We start from the raw sequence: 27312 nt of genomic DNA on the forward strand, positions 1-27312 counted from the left end.
CGCATGCATTCACACACCCATCTGTGCACACATACTTACAGACAAATGTGCCTCTAAAATAGGATACACACAAAAACGCAGAAACATTTTAATGATGGGCCCAACTTTCTATAAGAGACCGTGAAATGTGACAAATGAGCAGGAGTTACACATGTGAATCACTTAGTCAGGGCTCAAGTATATATTTTTTTCAGGCTATGATGGGAATATAAATGCTCAATCCCCACCACTCTTGCCCCAATCGTATATTCATACGAATGATCTAATGAAACTACTATTATTAAAAAAAACAAAAAACTAACACACAAACAAACAAAAAAACAGCTGTGCTATATAGAATTGAACTGCATTAACATTGGACATTAAAAAGCAAATATGAGATATGAATATCTCTAATACAACTTCTTGAGGTCTTCTGACATCTACTTGTTATTTTCTTCCATTTCCATCCATAAAATACCTGTACTGTATCTTATCTTCAACCATTGCAAGCTTACTGTAGATCGGGGGTGACCAACCTCTTTGAAAGTGAGAGCTACTTCTTAGAGACTGATTAACGCTAAGGGCTACCAGTTTGATACACACTTCTGAAATAACACATTTGCTAAAATCACCTTGAATTATTTGGTAATAATCATATTTACTGTATCTATGTGAAGACGACACTGTTAATGATTTCTCACAATAATTATCAACAATGATTTGACATGGTAGGACACAGATAAATATCAATATGCAACACTTCTATAAAACTATATATGCAAATATTAGCATTTTCAATTGATTACTTCACTGGTGAACTATTTTTAGAACAGCCCCACTAGGTACTCATATGGTCCTTGGGGCTACCTGGTGCCCGTGGGCACCATGTTGGTGACCCCTGTTGTAGACACTGTACTGTGTGTCTAATGCAATAAAACCAAAGGCTGGATTTACAATATATTAGCCATTTTATTCTATGTGGCACAGTACGTACAGTAGAACCTCGATAGAATGGACTAATTGGTTGTCTGATATAGCCAATTGTCTGTTACATAGAAGCACTTTTTTTCAGGCCATATGGGTTATATATGGGTTATATTACAGTACAGTACAAAATTATTGTTTTGTAGTTTTTTTGTAGCCTAAAAAGCCCAGTAAAATACAAAGTTATTGTAAATATTTAAAAAAGCTTGAAAGTTTTTGAAAGTTTCACATTTTATCCAAACTTACTACGCCGGTGTGCTTGGTCATGGTGACACTGTTGACATCCAGTACTCATCATTGGCAAGCCGCTGTCATGAGCCATGAGGAATTAGTGTACGTCCTAGTTCCAAATATATTGCCAAAGGTGAATGGCTTGACAATAAAAACTGTTACTGTACCAAAAGTAGCATTTTCCAGACGCCCGAGACTTGTATTTTGTATTCCTCAGAATTAACACTGCAGCCATGCAGCTCTCTCTCTCTCTCTCTCTCTCTCTCTCTCTCTCTCTCCCTGCTATACATACAATAGACAGTAAGTATAACCATCGTCACATGGCCACCATATCAATGCCAAACATTCAATATTGCCACCATGTAGGCATGTCTTTTGGAATTGGATCGCTTTTTTTTTTTTTATTTTTTTTTTTTGAATATCTGTGACCCAGAAATACGCCAGTCCCATTCTCTGCCTGCATTGCGCCAGAGCGTCAGTAAACAATAAGGGCCAATTCTGGAACTAACAGACTTTGGCAACGGAATTTTAAGTGACTAATGGAAACTATTTTTGGACACATTGTTCAGCCCTGACGGTCCGTTTTATCCGGTATCAGTTATATCGTGGTCCGTTTTTTCAATCTATTCATTTATCACTCTCCTGAGCCATACCGAGCATCTGAAAACAACAGCCTTAATAAAACAGTGTCTCATTAATGGGTGTAACCAGCCATAAATATGTATGAGGCTATTCCCCATTCCTCCCTGACGAGAGTATATTAGAGATGGTCCGTGATCAAATTTGTTTCTCCCACTGATAAAATGTATACTTTAAATAAAACACTGGATTGATTTCACAGTGTAATATATGCAGTCATTATGAAGATGGGGCTTGACTGGTTGTCTACTTGGGAATTTGCATCTCCATTATACAATTTTAACTGTGACTATTGCTTTGCATTCAGACTGGGTGTTGAGTTATAGATTACTGTGTTTGTGTCACAAAAAGCTATAGTCTCAAAAATAAATTGTGCAACACAGCATGTTGCTGCCTTTGATATGAAATTGCATATTTTCATCGATTCTTATTTGTCTTCGCTCACAGGATATTGCTACCATGCAGTTGTGTGCCAACAAGCTGGACAAGAAAGACTTTTTTGGCAAGTCAGATCCCTTCCTGGTTTTCTACCGCAGCAACGAAGATGGAACGTGAGTTTGAGAAGCCTCATGAGCTAGCTATGCAAATGAAAAAAAAGATATTTGGGTTAACATTAATCGTAATGTTATTTATTGAGATCTGGAATGTTTGATTCAGGTGTTCCCTTTATTATTTGTATTATTTTTTTCAAGCAGTGCTTATATGTCAAAAGATTTTAATATGTTTGGGTGAAGAACTCAATTTCTAATTCAGGCTTGGATGATCAGGAAAACTTTGTGAAATCTTGGCATCTTACCATATAACTGTATATGATCTTGGCATATTACCATATAACTGTGTATATGATTCAAAGTCACACAAACCGATTTATTTCAGAAATGTCCGAGAATCACAGCAAGTTTACACGACTCCAGTCGTGTTAAAAACTTTGAACAAAAAGTTGAACTTTGAACAATGTGCGTGCACAGAGGCAACCATTAAAACTGTAATACACATTCTGGACCAGTATACTTTGTATAGCGATTGAGCTAGGATTTTTCTTCAACTCATAAATCATTTTTAAAAAACTGATGATTTTATCTTTATAATGAGTGACCCTCAACTCCAGTGAAAAGAAACCTTGCTTGGCAGTCTGTCATTTGTTTGAGTGGTGCAAGTCTATTTCCTCATAAAAGGAGGTTGCAGAACCACTCAATTGATAACAACCACTGATTGCAAGCATACACAATGATTTACATGTTTATTTACAGAAGTTAAAATTCTGGCGTTGAAGTGTTTTAAAAGTTTGCGTTTTCAGGCTGACAAAACACTGTCGTCAACTAAATAAATAAAAAAATACATAAAGTGTGGATAAACAATTTTCACATCGCTTCCATCTGGTTTCACTTATTTAGCATTCTGATTCAAATAAACCATTGAGCCTTATCTCAAATGTCTTTGTCCGAGCAAAACTCCATCTGGTCATGTCCCCCAGACATACGCACTGATGGGGACACGTCGTAATACGGAAAATAAATGCTGTGTGATTATCATCAAGAAAGCAAACAAACTCTGTTTTGTCTGTCTGTTTGTTTCTCACCGTGTTTGCTGTTTTTCTGGCAGGTTCACCATCTGTCATAAAACAGAAGTGATCAAGAACACATTGAACCCGGTGTGGCAGCCCTTCACCATCCCTGTTAGAGCTCTCTGCAACGGCGATTATGACAGGTCAGAAGACATAAATGCATGCAGAAAACTGCATAGTATAACGGTGGATGTTTTGATCATGCATGTATTTTATGCATGCATCGTTCTGCCGATATACACTAATGGAGGAACCCTAAATACATAGGAGGTGGACTTTGGGAGTAGATGACATCACCTGTTGCCGGGGCGGTCAGAATAATGCCAGCAATCGGTCATGGTGTCCCGAGGACCAGCGTTGGTGTTATTGAGATCGCCTTGGTTCCCACACCACACTCTGCATTACATTGACATTCTGACTGTGCCGAGCAGATGTGAGAGCCACTTTTGCAGCCAGGTGCACTCTGCATATACTTAATGCCTTATACGGTTCCTGTTTAGCTGCACTTGAACTTGTGAGAATACGATTATAGTATTACACCCCTAAAAGTGTGAACATTGGATTAAGCTGTATGAATTTTGATTTTTTTTCTCAGCACCAGTAAAATAAAACAGCAAAGCTCATATGATGCAAATCTTTCAACATGTGGTATAAACCGGGTGCAGCTATCACACTCCCCTATTTTTCCCTAGCCGGTATAACTGAAAAAGCAGTGAATAGCAGAATTACTGGGGGCTATTACCGGCATGTTTTACATTTGGTGTCCTCATGAGACACCACTACTTTCCACCTGGGACTGGAATAAAATGTTAATAGGTGATCTGAGTAAGCCTTATTTATCATCTTTTTAGAGGAAAACGTGTACAACTAAATAGAACGAAGAACAAGTAGATGTTACGATTCAATATAAAATTTAACCGATGAAATAAAATTGTATCAAGCAAGTAGCCGGAGCAAAAAAGTGCCAAGATTTTTTTCTCACACCACTTGTTGCTAGGCAACTTACAAAAGAGCGGTACACCGCCCCACACAGGAGAGAGAGGGCAGAGATTCCGTAGGAACACTGCCAATTACTTCAAACCCTACTGTATAAGGATTACAAAGTTTATTATATATTGCATTCATTTTGCAATTTAAATACTACTCATATGTTTCACCTGAGCCCCATCAGAGGAGACAAGAACATTTTAACTTGTGTCCCTAGGAAAGCTTCCTCTGTCCACTGTGGCTTTTTACACTATATTTCAGCAGGGAGTGAATGGGAACTTTTCTAACCTGAAAGGAAAACAATGCATGAATAAGGCACACAACAACAGCAAAAATATCACCAGAGGATAAATACTGGACTCAGGTTGTATCAAGAAGATGACTCCTGCCTTCATGTACTGGAGCTATATCATTCAGCTGTGGAGGCAGTGATAGTTCTTTGTGACCGAACCCGCCAATATATCCCAAGAATTAGATCATCAAAGATAGGATAAGTAAAAGATAAGTAAAATGCAGACTGCAGAGCATAGTCACTTTCTCTTTGCACCTCAAAGCGCACCGACCATCTGATAGAGCCTTTTGTGTTTTTAACTGCTTTCCAGTTCAGTTGACTCCATGTCGTTCATCATCCTTGTTCCTGATAAGTTTCATCTTTATTTCCATCCTGTAGTGTGTGACAGTCTTTTTAAGACCATCCATGGCTGCCTGCCTTGTCCACTTGGTTTCTCTTCTGTCTGTTGCTGGTGCGTGCAGTGCATTCCCTTTTTGTATCTTTGTAATAAATCATCACCCTCCTGCCAGGCTGCTTTTTTTTCTTCCTGCACTTGGGTCCACTATGTTCTTCTAATGGGGATTCAAATCAAAGAAATATGAATATAAAGTAAAAAACTGAAAAACATCCACTGTGTTGAAATGACAATGCTTTGTTACAGCCATTATTTCTGCATTGCCAGTAGGGCTGTAGTAGCTTTCAATGATGCAGTCAGTTTGCTATGTAGTTCCAGCAGTTGCTGCATTTTTAAAATTCAGCAGTGTTGCAATTTAACCTTATTTCTGCTGGAAGAAGAACACGTTGTTGAGTCATTGAATTGCACTGTCGCACTCATAAATGATATGTTCTGTATTTCAGGACTGTAAAAATAGATGTCTATGACTGGGATCGAGATGGAAGGTAAAGGCATGATACCTCAGTTTTTTACCTTATTGTCATTGATACTGCATAAAAATAAATATTTTTCTCATAAGTAATTTTTCATGATTGCACAATGTAATTGATATTTTAAGTTCACGTCATCTCTGCCATACACAAAGCCTCTTTGTCCTATGCAATAACAGTTTTAAATTGAGAGATATTGTGTAGATAGTATCATTTATTGCTGCATGTACATACCTTATTAACTGCTTCTCAGTTCAGGCAGAATAGTTTTGTAGACCTCATACATTAAAGACGTTATGAAACATCACTGCAGTAATTTTGTTCTTCAGACAACTTCATGCATTACATTTTTTCAAAAAGTTAATATGATGTTTAATTTTGTGTTAAGTAATGATTCCTGACTGCAGGCAGGCCATTCGTTAGTATCTGAACTTTTCAATTTTTCCACCTTGCCACTGCAGTGTGTACAGAATATGGTTTTGACCATACTTTTTTCCCTTCCAATGCCTAATTCTTTTCGGGTCATTGTTCAAATGTTTAACCGCGTTTGTTCCAGAATGCTTCACAGTGCATACAGCAGCAATTTCTCTTGAAACTCCCCTTTACAGATGCAATCTCTGCTGTGTAGGTGATATGAGTTGAAGTAATGAAGTTGTATTATTTATAATAAAGCTAATTTCAGCCACCTCTGTGAGGGAAAAGGAGGCATTAATTTAAGGTGACGTGTTTATTTAGTCACACACCGCAAAGCTAGTGTTTACCTAGGATACAACATCCCTTAGGTCAGAGACCATTATTTGTAGAAATAGAGTACTGTAATTTCTCGTGTATAATGCACATTTTTTACCCCCCAAAAATTGTCAAAAGTCAATAGTGCGCATTATATGAAAAAGACCGCCAAACAGTTGTACACTTTCATTCTAGTATGCCACCTAGAGGTTATGAAAAAGGTGTAGACTACACTTTCATTCCAATATGACGGGGATACATATGACTGCATATATGTACATTTGTGCTCATAAGTTTAAAAACCCAGGCAGAATTTGTGAAATATATATATATATATATATATATATATATATATATATGTGTGTTTATTTATTTATTTCCATCCATCCATTTTCTGAGCCGCTTCTCCTCACTAGGGTCGCGGGCGTGCTGTAGCCTATCCCAGCTATCATCGGGCAGGAGGCGGGGTACACCCTGAACTGGTTGCCAACCAATCGCAAGGCACATACAAACAAACAACCATTCGCACTCACATTCACACCTACGGGCAATTTAGAGTCTCCAATTCATGCATGTTTTTTAGGATGTGGGAGGAAACCGGAGTGCCCGGAGAAAACCCACGCTGGCACGGGGAGAACATGCAAACTCCACACAGGCGGGGCCGGGGATTGAACCCGGGTCCTTAGAACTGTGAGGCTGACGCTCTAACCAGTCGTCCACCGTGCCGCCGACTGAACAACAACCATCATTAATTTCTTTATGGTTATTTTTTGTTTAATTATAATTCTTTTCTGAAATGCTTGACAGTTTAATTTGAATCCAATTCAAATAAAATTAAATGTGTTTCGCCTTGTCCTTCATGTTTTCTTAAAAGAATTGTACACATCTTATAAATTCTGCCTGGGTAATCAAACATATGAGCATAACTGTGTGTTTTCTCATTGACTAATTAAAAGTAGGGCTGTATACATGTTCTGGAAAATGTAAACTGAAATTAACATTGATTCGATAAATTTGTTCCAAAAAAAAAAAAAAAACGGAGGGCTGTGAATTTCAAAATAAGAGCAAGTAAATAAAAAGTATTATGTGTTCAAATAAAGTGCTTAACTTCAGAATAATTATTTGAAAAAACTAACAAAATACAGATAATACTTCATGTTTTGATCATATGGGTAGAAGCAATATCATGGATTGTAAAAATGCATTATACATAGGTTGAAGGGTTTTCCAGAATTTTGAGGTCAACTTTGTGGGTGCGCATTATACATGGATGCGCACAAACAATTAACAAGCTGTATATTCCTATCCTTTCTTTTTAACCATCCCATCTTTCTTGTCGGTGAGTATACGTATAACTGGAACATAAAAATCACAGTGACAAAGCAGCAAGGGTGTAAATCTGGCAGACCTACAGAAGGAGATGTGAATAGGCTTGACACTTTGTCTCGGATGATGGCATTTGGGTTCATGCTTGCCCATGTGTGGGTGTGTGTCTGCAGCCATGACTTCATTGGCGAGTTCACCACCAGCTACAGAGAGCTGTCTCGGGGACAAAACCAGTTCAACGTCTATGAGGTGAAACCCAAAAGAATGTTATTCATATGTTATTGCATTTCCAGTGCAAGATAATATGTAGTCATTGTAGGACTAATCAGTAACGTGCTCTGCACAATCTTTAAAAGGTGGAAATATTACAATGTTTTCAAGTAACCATGAATGCTTTTTTATTTTATTTTTGTTACCCTCTAAAATAGGTTCTATTTAGAAAAAACATTAACTTGTAGAATGTTCATTTAGGCAAATAATTTGTGGATAACTAATGATGGATAATGATTCTATTAATGCATGCCAAAAAGTAAATTGTATTGATATATCGGTTTAGATTAAACGAATGCAACAATAATCACTATGATTATTGTTGCATTCGTTTTCATTTTAAAGCCTCTTTCAGTGCGTGATACCCACCTTATTAAAAGGATAGCATCTTATCTCATGGTGATTTTTTTCTTTGCTGCATTCACTTTCATCATTTTGTTATATAATTTAATAACATTGTTGTTTTTCCCCCCCATTACTGACAGGTTATAAATCCCAAGAAGAAGGGCAAAAAGAAGAAGTATGTCAATTCAGGAACTGTGAGTCGTTCTACCAACCCTGCACTTGCTTGTTTTTGGGGTGGCAACAGCTCATGTGTGATGATTTGGACTTAGAAGCCACAGATCGAGTCCCGCTATTGACAAAAATATAATAACGGCAACTAGCAGTTGGAAAGATGCTGGCTACTTGCGAGGTCGACTTGAGCAAGGCACCCTCGACAACCCACCCTCCCACCCTTCGCTCAAGTGTTGCAGCACTTTTTTGCACACCTCTTTCAATCTGAATTGAAATAACCTGCATGTGTGTGTGCTAGTTCTCCATGTGGTGTGCAACCCAAAAATATAGAGCAGCGTCTGAATTTTCCCTTGAGGGGTTATAATGAGTGAAATAAATTAAAATAAAATTATTGACTTATGATTGGTATTTTGTTATGTTACATGTACCAACTATCTCTTATATCTCTTTCTCTCCCAATGTCTGATATGCCGTCGGGTAAACTGTATGTTTGTCCCTTCCCGTTGGCACGACTGTGGTTCCCTTTCCATCTTCCCTTTGCTATATTTCCATCTTCCCTTTGTTATATTTGTGTACGTGTGTGTGTATGTCTGTGTGTGTGCTTGTGTGGGTGGGTGTGAACACAAGGTAACTCTGCTGTCCTTCAAAGTGGAGTCCGAGTACACCTTTGTGGATTTCATCCGAGGAGGGTGAGTCGAATAATGATTAGCCTGCTGTCACTGTGTCAATGCCACCCTGTTGGTTGTTTTATGTAAGTGAGCGTGCGTGTGCGTGCGCGCGCTTTTAAACTCCAAAGTCTTTGTGCGCATCAGTATGAATTCATATTGACTTTGGAAAAATTACACCTGTGGAATTTTGCCATATGTAAACATGCCATATGTAAACACCTGTATGTATTCAGTTGATCACTTTTGAGTATTTTATTTATTTTGCCTAACCAGAAAGAATATTGTCAAAGGATACTAATTAGTGAACTAAAATCTGATTACATCACTGTTTGTGGTGTTGTTGTTTTCTTAATATGCTGCACTTAATTTGGACCAAAATCCAATGTAAGGCCACAGCTGGCCTAAATGCACAACATTGGTACCTGTTACAATCATTTTTTGTTTCTGTAATGCTTAATACACCATTAGGTAGAAGCTCTTTAACCAAATTATATTTTCAATGCTAAAATATATTTTAATCCTTATTGTTATCCATGAATTTTCAAATGTACTATAATATTTACTCTAAGTGCATTGACTAATGTTTTTTTGTTGTTGTGTCTATTCTCTTTTGGGGGGAATTTCTTGTGCACTAGGACACAGCTGAACTTCACTGTTGCCATAGACTTTACAGCATCAAATGGTAAGATAATTCAGATGCCGGTTCACACTGCATCTAGCGCAGCACAGTGCGCGGTCAACCAACCAGTACATGATGTACTACATTAGTGAAGTATGGTGGTGTAATGTCATGGCATGGGGATGTATGGCTGCCAATGGAACTGGTTCCCTTGTATTTATTGATGATGTGACTGCTGACAAAAGCAGCAGCATGAGTGTTTCTGTCATATACTGCCCTTCAGTTCCATTATTGGAGCCGGGAGTGCTCGATCCCCCCTCCCCTCTCTGTTTTCAGCACCTATCTCCAATCAGCCTCATCACCACCGGTATATAAGCCTGCCTGTTCCAGGAAATCCTCGCCAAAGTATTGCAGTTACTTCCAGCGTGTTTTCCCCGTGTTCCGGATACCACGTCATTCCTGCCGCCAAGCCAGCCGCCTGTCCTCACCACTGCCTGCCACCTGTCCACGCCACCACCTGCCAACCCACCGCCATTACCTTTCCTCAATATACTGTTCAGAATTTTACATCTGCCTCCGCCTGCTCTTTGATCCAGCTACACCCCATACGTGACAGAATACTTTGCCCATTATGGACCCAGCAACTCCGGAGGCACTGATGAACGCACTCACTCTCCAAGGAGCCCGCATAGGAAGACAAGAAAAGACTCTCCAAGAACTCATGGAATCCCTACACTCCCTCACACAATAAGTATCCCTCCTTTCCTCGACAATGCTATCCAAACTTCCACCTGTAAGTACGCCTTCCGAGCCCGCAGCCTCAGTGCCACCCTGCCTCCTGTACAAAGAACCTCATGTCCCGCCGCACGAGCCCTACTGCGGGGACCTAGGTGCATGTAGCCAGTTTTACTCAATTTACTCACCCTTCAACCATATAGTTATCCCACCGAACAATCGAAAGTAGCTTATGTCACAAACCTCCTCCGCGGCAAAGCAGCTAAATGGTCCACTTCCTGATGGCAAAACCCCTCCCCGGTACGTCACTCATTCGATTCCTTTTCCAACGAACTCTATAAAGTGTTCGATCACCCCGTTCTGCGCAAAGAAGCCACCCGTCATCTCCTCACGCTCACACCGGGCGCTAAATCAGCAGCAGAATATTCCATAGAATTCCGGATATTGGCGGGCGAATGTGGGTGGGATGACGCGACACTAAGGGGGATTTTTTTCTAATGGCCTTTCCGAGCAGCTCAAGGATGAGCTAGCAGTCCGGGACGAGCCCTCCTCTCTCGAGGATCTCACCAGTCTTTCCATCCGTCTGGATGACACACTGCGAGAGCGAACACAAGAGAGGGGGGTTCGCTCGCGCAAAAGCCCTCCCACTCGGAGCGCCGCGGCGTCAGCTTCACACCCACCTCCCGCACCATCTTTCGCACTTCCATCAGTCCCCGTAGCCACCGAAGAGCCCATACAAATTGAAAAGACACGTTTAGATCCACAGGAGCGTCAGCATCCTCATTCGACCTTCCTCTTCTCCAGTTTGGGGCCGGCTTCTTTTTTGTTGAAGAGCAAGATACCACTCTCCGCCCATGTATCGACTACCGTGGTCTCAATGATATCACCATGAAGAATAAATCTCCTCTTCCCCTCATCGACCCCTCGTTTGAACCCCTCTGTGACGCCCAGGTATTCATCAAATTGGATCTACGAAACGCCTACCACCTCATCCGTATCCGAGAGGGGGACGAATGGAAGACCGCCTTCAATACCCCTCTCGGGCACTTCGAGTATCTGGTCATGCCATTCGGTTTAACCAACGCCACTGCAGTTTTCCAAACATTTATTACTGACGTCCTCCGTGACATGCTCAACCGGTTCGTGTTTGTATACTTCGATGACATCCTCATTTTCTCCCGCTCCCCCGAAGAACACCGCATCCATGTACGCAAAGTCATTCTACCGTCTATTCATCCGTAATTACAGCAAGGTCGCTATTCCCCTCACTAGCCTCACATCCACCAGCTTCCTCTTTCAATGGACCCCAGCAGCATCCCAAGCATTCAGTCAACTCAAGACCCTGTTCACCAGTGCGCCCATTCTTTGTCAAACGCTTTTCCAAATCTGTCCATTACGTACCCCTCCCCAAACTACCATCCGCCTTCGAAACTGCTAACCTCCTTGTCCAGAATGTCTTTAGACTCCACGGTATTCCCATTGATATTGTCTCAGACAGAGTTCCTCAGTTCTCATCCCTGGTATGGAAGGAATTCTATAAAGCGGTGGGCGCAGCAGCCAGCTTGTCGTCGGGATATCATCCGCAGACCAGCGGCCAGACGGAGCGGGCAAACCAATCCCTAGAATCAGCCCTCCGTTGTGTTGCCGCACGCAACCCCTCCTCTGGAGCTCATTCCTCCCGTGGATTAAGTACACCCACAACTCCCTCACCAGTTCTGCTTCCGGTATGTCCCCATTCATGGCTTGCTATGGTTACCAACCGCCATTATTCAAAGAACAGGAGCAGGCAGTTGCAGTCCCCGCCGTCAAGGATCATCTCCAGAGAATCCAGGCAGTGTGGAAAGACGTCCGTGCGGTGTCGACCTGGTCCGCTGCACGCAATAAACAGCTCGCGGACCGTCAATCCTCCCCGACGCCCGAATACAAGGTGAGCCAATCTGTCTGCCTTTCTTCCCACAACCTCCCGCTTCAAACTGAATCCCGTAAACTCACTCCCCGTTTCATTGGGCCTTTCCCAATTACCAAAATCATCAATCCCACTTCTGTCCAGTTGAAGCTTCCACAGTCCTTAAAGATTCACCCAAACTTCCACGTCTCGTTGCTCAAGCCTGCCTTCACCTGCTCACCACTGCTTGCCACCTGTCCACGCCACCGCCTGCCCTACCCACCTTGGACCACCGCCATTACCTTTCCTCAATAAACTGTTCATCATTTTACATATGCCTCCGCCTGCTCTTGGATCCAGCTACTCCCCATACGTGACAGATTCGGGCAATATTATCTGCTCATAGTCAGCCAAGTGCTTAAAAACTCATTGGACGGCGCTCCACAGTGTGGATGGACAACGACTCGAAGCATATTGTACTGCAAAAGCAACCAAATGTTTTTTTAAGCAAGAAGTATAATGTTATGTGATGGCCAAATTAATCAGCTGACCTGAATCTGATTGAGCATGCATTTCACTTGCTGAAGACAACACTGAAGGGAAAATGTCCATGGAACACAGCAGGAACTGAAGACAATTGCAGTAGAGGCCTGGCAGAGCATTACCACGGATGAAATCCAACATTTGGTGATGTCTTCCAAACTTCAGGCTGGAATTAACTGCAAAGGATTTGCAACCAAGTGTTAAAAAGTTAAAGGTTGATTCATGATTGTTGGTTTGTCCCATTGATTTTGGTCCATTGAAAAGTGAGAGAGACATTTACAAATTATTGTGTTTCCTGCTCCCTTTACCTGATTTGGATGTAACCTCAAGTTAAAGCTGAAAGTCAGCAATTAAAGCACATCTACAAGTCGTTTGTTTAATTTCCAAACCATTGTGGTGGTGTTTAGAGCCAAAAAGATGAGATGTGTCAATGTGCAATATTTATGGATCTGACTGTATGTGCTGCTGCAGCGCAAGGACGTAGTGCCATGCTGTGGAAGCTGGCAGCACGAAGGGCCTTGAATTGAAAAGTGTTTAATTTAGGCGTGCCATGTTGTGACGTCATCCCGGTGCATCCGGGAGGAGAGATTGAGGTGGAGTGATTGTAGAGTGAAAATAGCAAGAGATTTTGGTGTAGTTTTACAGTCAAAACAGGATCGAAGTGAAAATAGAGTAATCAGTAATTATTGCGATGTGCCAGTGTCCTGAGACTTGGGACTCAGGACAAATGACCTACAGTATTAACAGATGGTTAAAAACAAACTGCTCCCTGCGCTGCGTAAAGTGCACCTCAAAGTGGTCTTTATGGAGCTGTAGCTCATGGATGAGCCTAAACTCCCCTAGATCCTCCCGTACCATTAGAGTCGGATAAACCAATACCCTCCTTTTTCATGACTGCTCATCTCAAACTTCAAACTTGTACCATTCTGCCATTGTCGTTGCACTGTCCTGCGCCCTACCCCATGTTGAGTGCCACAAAAACCAAGTGCAGTGTGTAAGCGCCTTCAGTCCTTAAGCATAAGCAGTTTGATGACAGTATAACAGAACCAAGAAGCCATCAAAAAGTGTAATAATGCCTGGAAATCATATTCGAAGGAGAGACTAATTCCATCCAATTAGTAGCACTGTCATGAGTGTGTGTTCCGGTTGTTGTTTTCCACCTTTCTCGTACACACCTGCTCCTGAGAGCATCTTCCCCACCTGTGCCTCGTTCACCCTAATTACTCCTTGCATTTAACCTCATGTCTCATTCTTTCTTGTCGCCAGTTCGTTGTACCTTGTCGTCACGTTCCAGCATTCCTTGTTTCCACGTCACAGACTCACAGTAGGACTAGACCCTCTTCCGATTATCGACCTTGCCTTTTTTCCTCACGTTTTTGGATACTGCTGCCTTTTTTTGGTTGCCTGCCTGTATACCGACCTCTGCCCGTATATTAAACCTCTCTTTTTGAAACTGTCCATTTGTTTTGGAGTCGTGCATTTTTGGGTCCTATCTTCTGTTCCGTTCATGACGAGTACATACAGTATATTTGGTGTGTTTCTGTTATCAGACAAAGATGTAAATCCAGGATTTTTTTAAAAAGCAAAACTAGGGCATGGATTGACAAAAGTTAATTTAATGAATTAACTTGCAGAGTTTATTTATATTTAATGAACTTTGAAAGTCATATCACATTATTCAGTTAGATAATCACTGATCACCCTCATGAATGGACTTCCATTAGTAAACTGGGATCCATGTTATACTGGTTAAATAGAGCATGATGATATATATCTATCCATTTTCTGTACCGCTTATCCTCACTATATTTTTTAAATATTTTATATGAGCTGTTTATTATCTGTACATGTTTCTGCGGTGGGGGCGTTGTAGTGCCCCCTATTGGTTTGGAGTGTGTCATGCATACGTGTGTTTATTGCTGTTTCCAATGTACCTCCACTAATTACCTAAATATGACATCAGAAGAAGCATCGTATCATATTAACCAGGCAGCGGGTATATTTTTCCTTCTCTTTATTTTATTTTGTGTGCCTCCCTGCAAGGTAATCCATCTCAGCCCACCTCGCTCCACTATATGAGCCCCTACCAGATGAATGCATATGCCATGGCCCTAAAAGCAGTGGGTGAGATTATACAGGACTATGACAGTGACAAGCTCTTTCCTGCCTATGGTTTTGGAGCTAAGCTGCCCCCTGACGGCAAAATCTCCCACGCGTTCCCACTGGTAAGAAACACACAAACATTTCATATCACCTGTGGAGGTCACACACACACACACACACACACACATGCATACTTAGCGCACCCATAGCAAGATGTGATTTGGACCAGGAGTCGTTGCTGCGACAACAGCTGCCTGAGAAGTTGTGCTCATCTGCATGCCAGCAGGAATCTTCCAGCATCTCTTCAACTTGCAACATGTGTCCTTCCGCTCAGCTCTCCAGACAACCCCCAATTTGTCACCAGAATAACATTTACTGTACATATATGATTTACTTATGTATTAATGAATAACGCGGCACGGTGGCTGACTGGTTAGAGCGTCAGCCTCACACTTCTGAGGTGTGGGGTTCAATCCCCGGCCCCGCCTCTGTGGAGTTTGCATGTTCTCCCTGTGCCTGTGTGGGTTTTCTCCGGGCACTCCGGTTTCCTCCCACATCCCAAAAACATGCATGAATTGGTGACTCTAAATTTGCCCGTAGGTGTGAATGTGAGTGAGACTGGTTGTTTGTTTGTATGTGCCCTGCGATTGGCTGGCAACCAGTTCAGGGTGTACCCCGCCTCCTACCCGATGACAGCTGGGATTGGCTCCAGCACGCCCGCGACCCTAGTGAGGAGAAGTGGCTCAGAAAATGGATGGATGGATGGATTAATGAATAACCCCTTGAGGTGGAGTGTAGAAGTACAGAAAACATAAACAGGAAATCATAGAGAGAAGAATGTATGACTAAATAAGCAACAATAAGTAGAAAGGGGAACCTCTGAGCTTGCACAATCCATTCCACGATGCCCAACATCATCACACATGGAGTTAATGCTTTAGATCAGGGGTGTCAAACTCATTTTTGCCGCAGGCCACATCATAATTAATTGTTTCTTTCAGAGGGCCCTTACAACTATGTAAACCATATAACTGTATAATCGCCTCACTGTATTATTAGATCTACACGAGTGCCCTTACATTTGATTTTTTTTTTTTAACAACAAAATGAGTTTGAAATCAGAAGTCATGGAAAATAGTGACAACTATTGTGCAATTTGTTGTTTAGGATTTTGGTAATAATTAATGCTTGCAAATCCAGTTCAAGTGGAGAAATAAATGCAATTTTAGTACAGATTTTCTGCCAAAATGAAAAGAGCAAATCCATTTATCACGAAACATAATGTGGACATACTTTATAGTTGCTTGAGCAGGCCGCATAAAATGAGGTGGCGTGAGCAGATGTCTCACAAATCGGGATTTTCGGAAGCCATTGTGTTCTCATTTGAAAATGTTTGTTAAATCCCCAATTTTACTGCCTTAGTGTAATGCACTGTAAAGTAAAGGTTTAGAAAATAATTTGGATGGTGTACTAACTCGTAATCCTGTACTTCAGTTGTTTGTAGTGGTTGTACAAACCTGGGCAGTCTAAAAATGATGATAAAAATAAAAACTGATATATATTCATGATACTATAGTAGCACTGTCAACTTTTGTTCTGGATGTTCATTGAATTGACTGTCTTTGCTGCTCTACAGACACGATTGCCACTGTCCATTTATATTTACTGTAGTTGCTTAAAAGTATTTTTACTTTTTAAAGCATTTTTAAGTCATTTTGAGAGCAACACTGCAACACTTGAAAATATGTATACTATTTACATTCATGAATGTCAGTGAGGGGTTGAAGAATGAATTTAAAGCAAAATAAGATGAGAGATTGATTTTGACATGAAAAGTGCCAACTATCCATCATAATGCATTGCTTTGTTTTGAAGGGTGGCGATAGCGAAAACCCAAACTGCGTGGGCATTGACGGCGTCATGGAGGCCTACTTCCAGAGCCTACGAACTGTTCAGCTGTATGGACCTACCAACTTTGCACCTGTTATCAACAAAGTGGCAAAGTGAGTGCTTGGCAAGGGTTTGGGAAGAAATAAATGTAACATTTTTAATACAGGCGGCACGGTGGACGACTGGTTAGAGCGTCTGCCTCACAGTTCTGAGGACCAGGGTTCAATCCCCGGCCCCACCTGTGTGGAGTTTGCATGTTCTCCCCGTGCCTGCGTGGGTTTTCTCCGGGCACTCCGGTTTCCTCCCACACCCAAAAACATGCATGGTACGTTAATTGACAACTCTAAATTACCCGTAGGTGTGAATGTGAGTGCGAATGGTTGGTTGTTTGTATGTGCCCTGCGATTGGCTGGAAACCAGTTCAGGGTGTACCCCGCCTCCTGCCCGATGGAAGCTGGGATAGGCTCCAGCATGCTCGCGACCCGAATGAGGAGAAGCGGCTCAGAAAATGGATGGATGGATGGATTTTTAATACAATTGAAAATGCATTTGTTGATCTTTATCATTCTATACTATTGGTAATTTCAAGTAGCCTCATGACCAAATTACTTATTAAATGCATTGAAAGAACGCTTACTCCTTCTTTCATAAACCCCTGGTCATATTTATGTGTAAAACTGTTGAAGATTGTGGAATTATTAGGTTGGTTTGCAATGTTGCAACGTGTGTGTTTGTGTTTGTGTGTGTGTGTGTGTGTGTGTGCGTCCCAGCTGTGCATCAGAGATAACAGATGGCTCGCAGTACTTTGTCCTGTTGATGATCACAGATGGAGTCATATCTGACATGGTCCAAACCAAAGAGGCTGTGGTCAATGTGAGTAAACACACACGTTTGCCCAGGCATATTTCCAGCACGTTTCCTTGACTTGCATTAAATTCCATCAGATGTATCGCGCGTGAACGATCATTCAACCAATGTCAATCCCAAACACAATATTTCTCTTGCTAAAACTTCAATTGAGTATCCAGGTAAATTCATCCCTAAAAATAATACTCAGTAGATAAGAGGCTTATTTCTGGGGTGACTTGTAAAAGCTTTGTATTTCATTAAGGAATTAATTGTTGGACTACAATGTGCTCAAAATACTAAAATGAATTAAATCAATTATTGTCTTTATTATAATTATTAGTGATATGACATTATATTATATAATTAAAATATGTATACTGTATATATATTATATAATAATAAATTACGTATTGCTGCCACACCAGAAAAAAAAATAAAAAAGGTTCAGTGTCACATTATAACGTGAAACTTATCACATTATAATGTGAAAAAGGACTCCGCCACAGTGACCTGAACCTGATGAAATAACCTTTATTTTGGTTAGCCAAATGACAGAAGTCAAATTTATTATGTTTTAACGTGATCACTTTTTACATTATAACGTGAACCTTATCACGTTATAACGAGATACTGATTTTTTTTTTGATTTTTTTTTCTGGTGTGGCAGATTATTTATCATTATTAGGGCCCGAGCAGCAACAAGTGTGAAGTTCCTTTTTTAGTAACTTTCTTTTTTGAGGGGGCCTCAACATGCCTGAAAATTTACCAACTATGTATCCTGGTGAATGTATTTAGGGGTCCCGAACACAATTTCCCGTAGCTCATTCAGTAGCATGCCCTGGAAAGTAAGCACTAATCAGCCCCTGATACGATTTTTAGTGACTGACACGATACTGGGTGGACATGTTTATTATATAATGAAACACAAAAAAATCTCTGTCCGAAATTGAAGAGTTTTTGGTTTGAAGAAGCCATTTTGTTCAATTTCCAGGGATTGTATTTTCATGTACTCCTGCTAGAGAATCTCCCCAAATCAAAAGCAGGCATCCTATGTAGACAGCTGCTGAATTTCTGAACTTTTTGGCTTACGCTATCTAATGTGGCTTATGCATGGTGTCAACGTTTAATGATAATTTTGAGGAATTGCCAAGTCAAAGGAGTCCGAGGGCCCATTCCTCAATGCTCTCAGCTTTAATTATCGTTGTTTCCACGGTCTCAAAAGTGAAACGTGCGGCATCCATTTCTTGCTTAGGCTATAGGCAGCATAAATCTCCTATCCTTCAGTTGACCGTGGCCTGCATAAGTAAATGGTGGCGTGACAGATGAATAGCTCTACCCTCTTGTAGTGAAATAAAATCAATTTTGCTTTTGCTTTTTGACATGCAAGTGTGATTGCCACGATGCCACAATGTAGATGTCTCTACTATTATAGCTATGAATGTCCGTGGCTTCTCTCTTTTGTGCTGTCTCCTGTGCAGGCAGCATCACTTCCACTGTCGATAATCATCGTAGGTGTAGGGCCCGCTGAGTTTGATGGTGAGTATTGCATTCTTGGGGGTGGGGGGGACAGCTATATAATTGTGGAGAAAATGTAATGAACTAAAAATGACAATTTATTTCAAATTTACTTGTGAATACTGAGGGGGAAAATACATCATAATCCACAGAGACAAAAATGCAGTCGTTGGTGTGCAGTAAGGGGATGACGTCAAATCAAACTGATTGTTTTAACAAGTGATAAGACACAATGGGTGTTTTTTACACCATAATCTTTTTTTGAATGCTTGTCTCTTTGCATTGTAACAATTACATGTTAATTCATAATTAGGATTTCTAGCAATATTTATTGTTTCTTCACCTTTTTGTTTTAGTAAATTATGTCATTCTGAAGAGTACGGGTGTCATCAAAAAAAATCAGCCATGATCATTCCACTTAATCTCATGATCATTCCACTTAATCGACTACTTCAGGGGTGGCCAACTAGTCAGAGACTAAGAGCCACTTTTTTTTCTGTGTTAATGCAAAAAGCCACATCATACACATGGGTACACATGAAGATCATCTTTTAATCATGTATGCACGCATACACAGACCTCTGCTCAGCCAGATCTAATGAAAATAACCACACCAACATGATAATATCAGGAATTTTCAACAGTTAACATTGTGTGCACTGTCTCACACACACGAACTCTCAGTTCATTTTTGACGCATGTCATGTGACAGCTCCTGAAGAGCCGCATGAAACTAGTTAAAGAGCCGCATGAGGCTCGCGAGCCGCGGGTTGGCCACCCCTGTACTACTTATGACTACTACTTACGAATAGATTAGTAGAGTTAGTGGATTATAATTGTGCTTTCCAAAAGAAAAGATGTTGGAGTCGTGGCCTGACCCGGCAGAAGGAGTTTAGTTCCCACTGGCAGTTTTGTGAAAGTGTCATCTGTCTTTATATGCGCCCTGTGATTGACCGGTGACCAGTCCAGGCTGTAGTCTGCCTTTAATCCAAAATCAGATGGGTTAGCCTCCAGATCTCCACAACACTCAGCAGGATAATCAGTAGAGAAAATACAATAAATGGATGGAATTGAAAATATAACATTTCACACTATAGATCCATGCAGAGTTTCCAACAGCAGAATAGAATCCAGGGCTGGACTGACCTGTCGAGATTAGTTACAGCTGCTAAAATATAATTGGCAATCTCGTCAGCGAGGAAAGGTAGGAAAGTGATCTTCTTTCTGGTGCGCTTGCTTCTCCAGAGATTCCTTTCCATGGTTCAAGTTGGTTTTATTTTCAGGCAATGCCAATGCATTTATAAAGTAATCAAGGGTGGCATCAGCTGATATGATAGACCCATGCTTAATTTATTCCACCAAACAGCCTTGAGTTGTTTTAGTTCTTTGTTATACCCTGACTTGCCAACAGCTCTGAACCTTTAGCTGATGCTGTGGTTCAGTGATGCGTGACGATTTAAACCTCACCCTGGCCTGGATTGTCCTTTATTTTCTACCAATTCGGCAATCCAAGCGAGCAGCTGTTTCTGCAACCAGTGGCATGTGTTCTGACAAGAACAAGGCAATAGATGGAAACAAGACATCTCTGTCCTGCTAACACACAGTTAACTCCTTCCAGTGAAATACAACATACAGTCATACTAAAAAAAAAAAAAACATGCCTACTTCAAGAATACAAATCCTAACAAATGCCAAAATGAGAATGTGTTTCGGGGTCATTTTCATTTAGTTTGATCAATAACGGTAAAGAAGTGACCCACTGAATTTCCTTTTTGAAAATCAATTAACTTCACCGATATGAGCATTTGAATTATTGGCAGTTGTTACCCATCAAACGTTCAGAGGGCCTCATTATGTTGTTGGCAACACACCAGCGGGTTCTGGGAGCTGAAATGGCAGGCTGAGGCAGCCATTTTGCATTCACACAATAGCGGATAGCATAATAAATGGTGTTATTTATAAGATATGAATACATATTTATGAATTTGTAAAAGTGTCTGAACTTTTGCATATCTTTATCATGTGTGTAACAGGTTTAATGAGTAGTTAGGACCATTCATGCACTTGAAGTATATCCGGAGAGTTTGAAGGGCAACACGTAAATTGCACAACTCACATGATTTTTATGAAGTGGTTTATAGCTTTACCATTATGCATTTCCGTCTTTACCGTTATGCAAAAAGTGTATTTCAGTGGGCCACCACCATTTTCTCTGTCAATAAGGATTGCCTTAACTATGAATGCTTAAAAATTTAAATCATCACTAACTTTTTGAAAATAGGACTTTAAGCGTGGCTCTTTCAGCGTGTCAGATATTTAACCATAGAAAAAGGAAGCATTCAAAAAAATGCTAAATTTGATTTTTTTCTTTTTCTTTTGTACAAGTGTCTTTACCGTTATTGATCAAATTATGTGGAAAATGACCCTAATGATTGTGGTTGTAGTTTTGCAGTGGTGTAAAAGAGTTGTTTCTAATATGTTGTTAAAAATGCTTTTTCTACATGACTGCAAACTACAATCATTATGATACAAAGTAGTGTTAAAGTCAGTGTATACAAAATTGAGCGTTACTCTTCTGTAATGACTATTGGATCTTATTAGACTGTGCAGGCGTACAATGTGTGTGTGTCTATTGAGAGCTGGACTTAATACATACAGTATACAATACCAGTCAAAAGATTTTCCAAATTTTTTTTTCATGCTATTGAATGCAAAACCCTGTACAACCCTTTGACTGGTCGTGTACATACTGTACACAAAACATGAAAAAAGAGGCAATAAGTGGCTATTTGGGGCACACCTAATGTGACCAGTGACCATATATGACCTTTGACAGGTTTCCATTGCAGTGTTTCATATCCAGATGTGGTTTGGCTATGAATAAGAGGTGCTGCAATTGAGGACTTGTAAACACGTTTCCCCGACAAGTGCCTACTTATTGTTAGCAAAAATGCCTTCTCAAGCAATCCGTAACCCTCCGGCAGCTTCACATGCTCACTGTAAACTACTCGGCTTCTCAATTTTCCGACCTGTCTTTTAAATTTGTACCATCTTGGCTTGAGCCATGACATTTTTTGTTGCATAAAATGTTCTATCCAAGATTCACTCGATACCTTCCTCCCCATGTCATTCCACTTCAGTAATTACAATAATCATTTTCATTTCCCCCCTCGGTGACTCTGTTATTGAGTCATTCTTTGACTCTCTCTCTCTGCTGCTTTTAGCAATGGAAGAGCTGGATGGAGATGAGGTGAGAGTATCCTCCAGAGGGCGCCTCGCTGAACGAGACATTGTACAGGTACTCAACACCACTCCATTGAACTTGGCTGGGTAGATTTTAGCGAAACACAGAAGTGCATAGTAAAAGGAGGCTTCAATTGGCTTTTAAATTGGTTGCTTTCTTCCTTTTTAACTTAACTCCTCTATGTGTCATATATATATATATATATATATATATATATATATATATATATATATATATAACTGCTATTCACTGCATGAGTTCTGCTCTTAGGCCTAAGCTGTATTGATATTGCCATCATGTTTCAGCGTCAGCCTGCCATTTCTTTCACAATAACAATCACATTTGTATGTATGCTGTAAACTTCTGCTTATCTCCATCCATCCATTTTCTACCGCTTCTGATTACCTTTGCCCTTTTAATGACAATCATTCTGTAAGGAGGTTTAAACACTTTGTGGAGGGAAGGGGGAAATAAAATCAACAACAAAAATCAATCTATCACTGCACCTTCACTGCAGCCTACTTGTTATTGATCCAAAATGTTGTTTATTTTGCATGGCAGCAACACTGACTTTCCCGCCCACCTTAAGTCACGTGGTTGCCATTAGAAGAGTAGTCATGTTGTGGCCAGTGTTCTCCTACCTGGCACCAGTGGGAAGTATTTTGTTTACAGGAACAACAAAACATTGTAGGTTTGGTTGCAAAATACGTTGACAGAAAGTAGACCTTGTCTTATGCCTTTGTATTGAGACTAGTATAGTACCCAATCCAAGATCCACGGTTACACTGGTTGTAACCTTTAAATCCATTTGCATTGCACATTACCATCTGTTGGAGGGGGTCCAGCATACAACAATCCTTCATCCACAAGCAATGTTTTATCCACTTGCACTTGCACTATGAAAGACATAGTGATAGGTCTATCAAATAGCTTCAATTTGAATTTGTATTACAATCCAGACAAAAATAGTGCGACAGTTTTGATAGGCATCTGGATACCTCTGGGTAGATCTTAATTTAATCAGTCCTTAATTAATTCATATTTATGTTCATTTAAAGGCCCGATTATCACTTAATCATGATTTCGTATGCGCAATCACGAAAGGCAGCCTTGAGCCATGAATCGAACCGGCTTTAAGTTTTTGATGAGATTTTCAAGTGTCACTTTACTCTGGAACTCAGGTATTGGTGGTAGACCAATGAGGGTGACTTAAAAAAAAAAAAAAAAAAAAAGACCTGCTTCTATGGGAAAGTCCATGGAGAAGAGGATTCCTTAGCAAGCAATTGAACCGTTGGATAAATAATGCATCTGTAGATCTTATAGTTAGTTGTTTTTTTTTGTTGTTTTTTTTTTGCTGTTGTTTGTGTAAACGAAGAATGAAAGCGATTGGATGAAATGTTATAAATTTGTGATATCATTGATTGAGTGAATCTCTTTCCACTTAAATTGGCCCACTTGTCAAGACAAATGGCTGCAGCAGCATTGTCGCATCTTAATTAGTCCAAACAAGTAATCTAACTTCGTCTTCATCTGCCACTCCAGTTTGTTCCATTCCGAGACTACGTGGACAGATCTGGAAACCAAGTCCTCAGTATGGCACGGTTGGCTAAGGACGTCCTCGCCGAGATCCCCGACCAGCTGTTGTCCTTCATGAAAAGTCGAGGAATTGAACCACGGCCGGGCATCTCATCCTCGCCGCTTCCGTAACCGCACCAAGCGATTTCGCTCGTCTCCGCCTCTGTCCACCTAAAACTCTGTCCTCCTTTTTGACTCATCTTCACCGCAAACAGTGAATTCACTTTGGCTTTTAAAAGGGAAAAGACACATCCTCTCTTCTCACCAGTCAAGTGCAACATCAGCAAAATACTGAAGCCAAGTCCGCCCTCCACTTGCAAATTTGTATTTCGAAGCTAAAATCAACTACAATTTTGCATTGTAATGATTCCTAATCATGAGTCAAATTCGAGACACACAATAAAAGCACTGATGTGGTAATGACGTCTTGGCATTGCCTCAAAGCACTTGGTCCCAGATGCTTCCGTCCACTAGAGGGACATATTTCTCTGGTTTAGTATGTTATGCTGCAACATGTTAGCGTCCTCAATTCACTTATTTCTTTGGTCTATTCAATTTCGGCGGGGATTTCAATTCCTAATTTGGCAATATTACTTCAGTTGAATCAAAAGAAATGAATAACTTGTTGCTGGGCGTGTAGGAAGATCCACTTGTATCTTCATTCTTAATGGAGAACACTTTTACACACACAGGTTCATTTTGCCACACCCGCCCATCTTTTCACAGCATGAAGTGATGCAGGGTGCAGATTTGCCCTCCTGCTGTTTGAGAAATGCCAGTCTCCCTCGCTGGCTGCCCTGCGGAGAGGAGGATGAGGAGGAGGGAGTGAAGAAAGGAAAAGTGAGGCCGGTGCAAGAGGGCAAGGAAGGAAGTGAAGAGGACAAAAGGAAGATCCGGAGACTTTAGCTTGATGCCTGAAATGAACATGGAGGATGGAGGGTGACGTAAATACAGGAGGATCACAAAAGTCACACGTTACTCTCTCTCTCTCTCTCTCATTGTATGCATTTTTTGAGAGGGGACCCTCCCTGATGGATAAGCGTACATTCTTTGAAAAGCAATAGACTTGATCCTGAGTGTAATGTTTGCCCTATGCATGCCCCGCGCCCCCGCCACGACTCCATTGGCTGCGAGAAACCGAGCTGTGATCGAAGGTCGCCCTCTTGTGACCGTCATTTGTACAGACAACTATCTGTATTATGCATGAAAAGCTATCATCTTCATACACCGTACTTATAATGATAGTTATGAAATGACTTAATAATCGAGTCTAATTTATCCATATGGTGTATTTTTTAACATGTTTTTCATTGTGACGATTGTGGCTTAATGGGATGCTGTAAACATTTGTGCAAGTATGTGGATCAATTTTATAACCTTGTTATTATGGTAATATTAGATAACGTTGTCCTTGAGTCCCTTGCATGTTGGGGAATAAATGTCCAAGTGCTCAAAATAGTCTGAATGAATAGATTCGTGATATACACGAAGCAGCCACGACATTAGGTACACCGTCACAGCTCTCCAATATAAGATTTTAAAAAATATATATATTACAATGACAATAATGTTGTATGGTGGTTTGCAATGGTGTAGAGCTTCACCGCATCATAGTGAGAACTCTTTCTAATATTTTGCTTAGGATACCCATTTAACAAAATATTACAAACAGTGCCTGTGTACCTAGTATTGTGGCTTTTGGCGTATGTCTGAATATTTAAATTTAACTTGACGATCATGTACTGTGTGCATTGTCTTGCATAGACCAAGAAAACCTGTCATATGGATAGAATAGTAGGTAGTGTAAAGCAATAAATGGCACTAGCTCATTTGACAAAAGTATTCTGACTAAGAGTTAAAGCCCGTGGTCTTCTTTAACAATAGGATGCTTTTGTCTGTCTCTCATCATTGGTTTATGCATGTATAGAAACGTCCATACACAGCACTCAGATTTACTGTGCAGAAAATCTTGTTTGAATTCATTATACGGTACGCTGAAAAACCCCCCACTAGTTTTACAGTAGACGCTTGGTAGAGATACAGCCAACTTTTATATTTTGTGTAATGGTGAGGCTATATGGCTATATTGTATTTTGGTGTAATAAATGTTTGAACGCCTAAGCTGGTCAAACACAAAGTGGTAAATATGAAAGTTTTTGGTCAAATGGATGGTGAAGTGTGAAGAAGTGCTGCGCACTGAATTGTGACTTTCAATGGTTTTATGCAGGGGCCGTCAAACTTGCTTTCAACACAAGAGGTCGTGTTGTAGTTATGGTTTCCCTAAGGGAGCAGTTATAACAGTGGCACCCTATAAATATATAATCGTTCAGGGTATACGCCAAGAATAATAATTCACACCGTAGTTTTAAAGTCACAGTTCGGTTCACATTGCGTACAGGGAAACAAAATGGTAAATCAATTGCTTACACTTTGACTTCATGACATTTAAAATTGAACATAAAAAAATCATAAAATATTTTCATCTTTGGAAAGTGCAGCACAAATAGTTTGTCATTTTATTAGGAAATAAAGGATGAAAGGATGCAGGCAGGCAGCACGGTGGACGACTGGTTAGAGCGTCAGCCTCACAGTTCTGAGGACCCGGGTTCAATCCCCGGCCCCGCCTGTGTGGAGTTTGCATGTTCTCCCCGTGCCTGCGCGGGTTTTCTCCCACATCCCAAAAACATGCATTAATTAGAGACTCTAAATTGCCCGTAGGCGTGACTGTGAGTGCGATTGGTTGTTTGTTTGTATGTGCCCTGCGATTGGCTGGCAACCAGTTCAGGGTGTACCCCGCCTCCTGCCCGATGACAGCTGGGATAGGCTCCAGCATGCCCGCGACCCAAGAAAACCCAATAAGCGGCTCAGAAAATGGATGGATGGAGGATGCAGGCAAGTGCCCTGCGATTGGCTGGCGACCAGTTCAAGGTATACCCCGCCTCCTTGCTGCAGTTAGCTGGGATAGGCTCCAGCACGCTCGCCACCCTCGTGAGGATAAGTGGTGTAGAAAATGGATGGATGGATGCAGACAAGTAAAACAGTAACAGTTTTATAAGTGTTAATTATTATGCCATAAAAACACCATTGACGTTTGTTATTACTTTAGCTTCATCTGAAGAGCCTGAGATAGAGGCTGATAAAATGCTGCAGGAAGTTGCGTTTGTGTGTGTGTGTGTGTGTGTGTGTGTGTGTGTGTGCGTGCGTGTGTGCGTGTGCTAAGGAACAGGGGCGGGGATAGATACCTGGAGTCCGCGGACATAGAGTACGTTTTTCAAGTCGTCAGCGGTTATCACCAGCTCATT

At 40.8% G+C, this 27312-nt stretch overlaps 1 protein-coding gene across 3 annotated transcripts in view; it reads left to right on the forward strand.

The window, feature by feature from the left end:
• The window catches only part of LOC133406673 (copine-9-like), a 91809-nt gene extending 65705 nt beyond the window's left edge, over nucleotides 1-26104 (forward strand). Inside the window, exons 8-20 of one of the 3 annotated variants that reach the window (XM_061684483.1) lie at nucleotides 2284-2387; nucleotides 3439-3543; nucleotides 5517-5558; nucleotides 7772-7847; nucleotides 8354-8407; nucleotides 9012-9073; nucleotides 9688-9734; nucleotides 14878-15059; nucleotides 16813-16940; nucleotides 17598-17700; nucleotides 19155-19212; nucleotides 22416-22489; nucleotides 23978-26104. In XM_061684483.1, coding sequence (XP_061540467.1) covers nucleotides 2284-2387; nucleotides 3439-3543; nucleotides 5517-5558; nucleotides 7772-7847; nucleotides 8354-8407; nucleotides 9012-9073; nucleotides 9688-9734; nucleotides 14878-15059; nucleotides 16813-16940; nucleotides 17598-17700; nucleotides 19155-19212; nucleotides 22416-22489; nucleotides 23978-24142 — 1200 coding nt within the window. In that variant the 3' untranslated portion in view covers nucleotides 24143-26104. Of the gene's footprint in view, nucleotides 1-2283; nucleotides 2388-3438; nucleotides 3544-3801; nucleotides 3834-5516; nucleotides 5559-7771; nucleotides 7848-8353; nucleotides 8408-9011; nucleotides 9074-9687; nucleotides 9735-12308; nucleotides 12334-14877; nucleotides 15060-16812; nucleotides 16941-17597; nucleotides 17701-19154; nucleotides 19213-22415; nucleotides 22490-23977 lie in introns of those variants that run through there. The other 2 variants (XM_061684567.1, XM_061684660.1) reach the window with 2 other exon arrangements.
• The last annotated feature ends 1208 nt before the right edge of the window (nucleotides 26105-27312 follow it).

This window comes from Phycodurus eques, chromosome 1 (genome assembly GCF_024500275.1).
Source record: "Phycodurus eques isolate BA_2022a chromosome 1, UOR_Pequ_1.1, whole genome shotgun sequence".
NCBI lineage: Eukaryota > Metazoa > Chordata > Actinopteri > Syngnathiformes > Syngnathidae > Phycodurus > Phycodurus eques.